Genomic DNA, 700 nt, shown 5'->3' on the forward strand with positions numbered 1-700 from the left:
CCTAGACTTTTTAAATTCTTGTTGACTAGTAACTAGATTTTTTTCGGTACAAATGAGGGGAGCTGGAGAGGGTGCAAATTGTATCGGAATTTGGGTATGTATAGCTGGATTTTTTCGGCACGCGTAGACATTTTAATTTTTGAAATAAAAAATACAGATTATCATAAAAATTGTTGACTATTCGACCAAACAGGAAGAAATTTTTAAGAAAGTTGTTGAATTTTCAAAAAAATAATAAAATTTATATGAAAAAAGATATTCTTCTGAAGGAAGCAAATGCAAAAAAAAACACACACAATTAGCGATTTTCAAAAAATTACGTAGACGAATAAAGGCCCCCCTTCCCCTTCCGTAACACATGGTAACAAAATTTCTTGACTTCTCCCACCCGTTTGAGCTGTTACTTAATTTAATTACTGTCCCTGGCCAAGATCATACCATATTCAGTCTGCTCCGCAGTTATAATTTATTGGAAAAATGTTGTGTACCGAACATAAATTATATGTACCATATACTGTTGTACTTCTTTCAGCAAAATCAGCTTGGTTTAAGGATTTTCCACATGAGACGATCGATAAGACCACTCCGCTCTGATATTGAAAAAATTATTAATAAGATTGCTTATGATATAAAAATTGAACAATAAATATATTGAATACATATATAATACACTTACGATACTTTCACTTTGTCACAAAAG

At 31.6% G+C, this 700-nt stretch overlaps 1 protein-coding gene across 1 annotated transcript in view; it reads right to left on the reverse strand.

Annotated features, from left to right (window-relative positions):
* Positions 1-486: 486 nt before the first annotated feature.
* LOC117183094 overlaps positions 487-700 on the reverse strand; it is a 6,763-nt gene continuing 6,549 nt past the window's right edge. The window contains exon 2 of the mRNA XM_033376261.1: positions 487-590. Coding sequence (XP_033232152.1) covers positions 548-590 — 43 coding nt within the window. The 3' untranslated portion in view covers positions 487-547. The remainder of the gene's footprint in view (positions 591-700) is intronic.

This window comes from Belonocnema kinseyi, chromosome 1 (assembly GCF_010883055.1).
Source record: "Belonocnema kinseyi isolate 2016_QV_RU_SX_M_011 chromosome 1, B_treatae_v1, whole genome shotgun sequence".
Classification (NCBI taxonomy): domain Eukaryota; kingdom Metazoa; phylum Arthropoda; class Insecta; order Hymenoptera; family Cynipidae; genus Belonocnema; species Belonocnema kinseyi.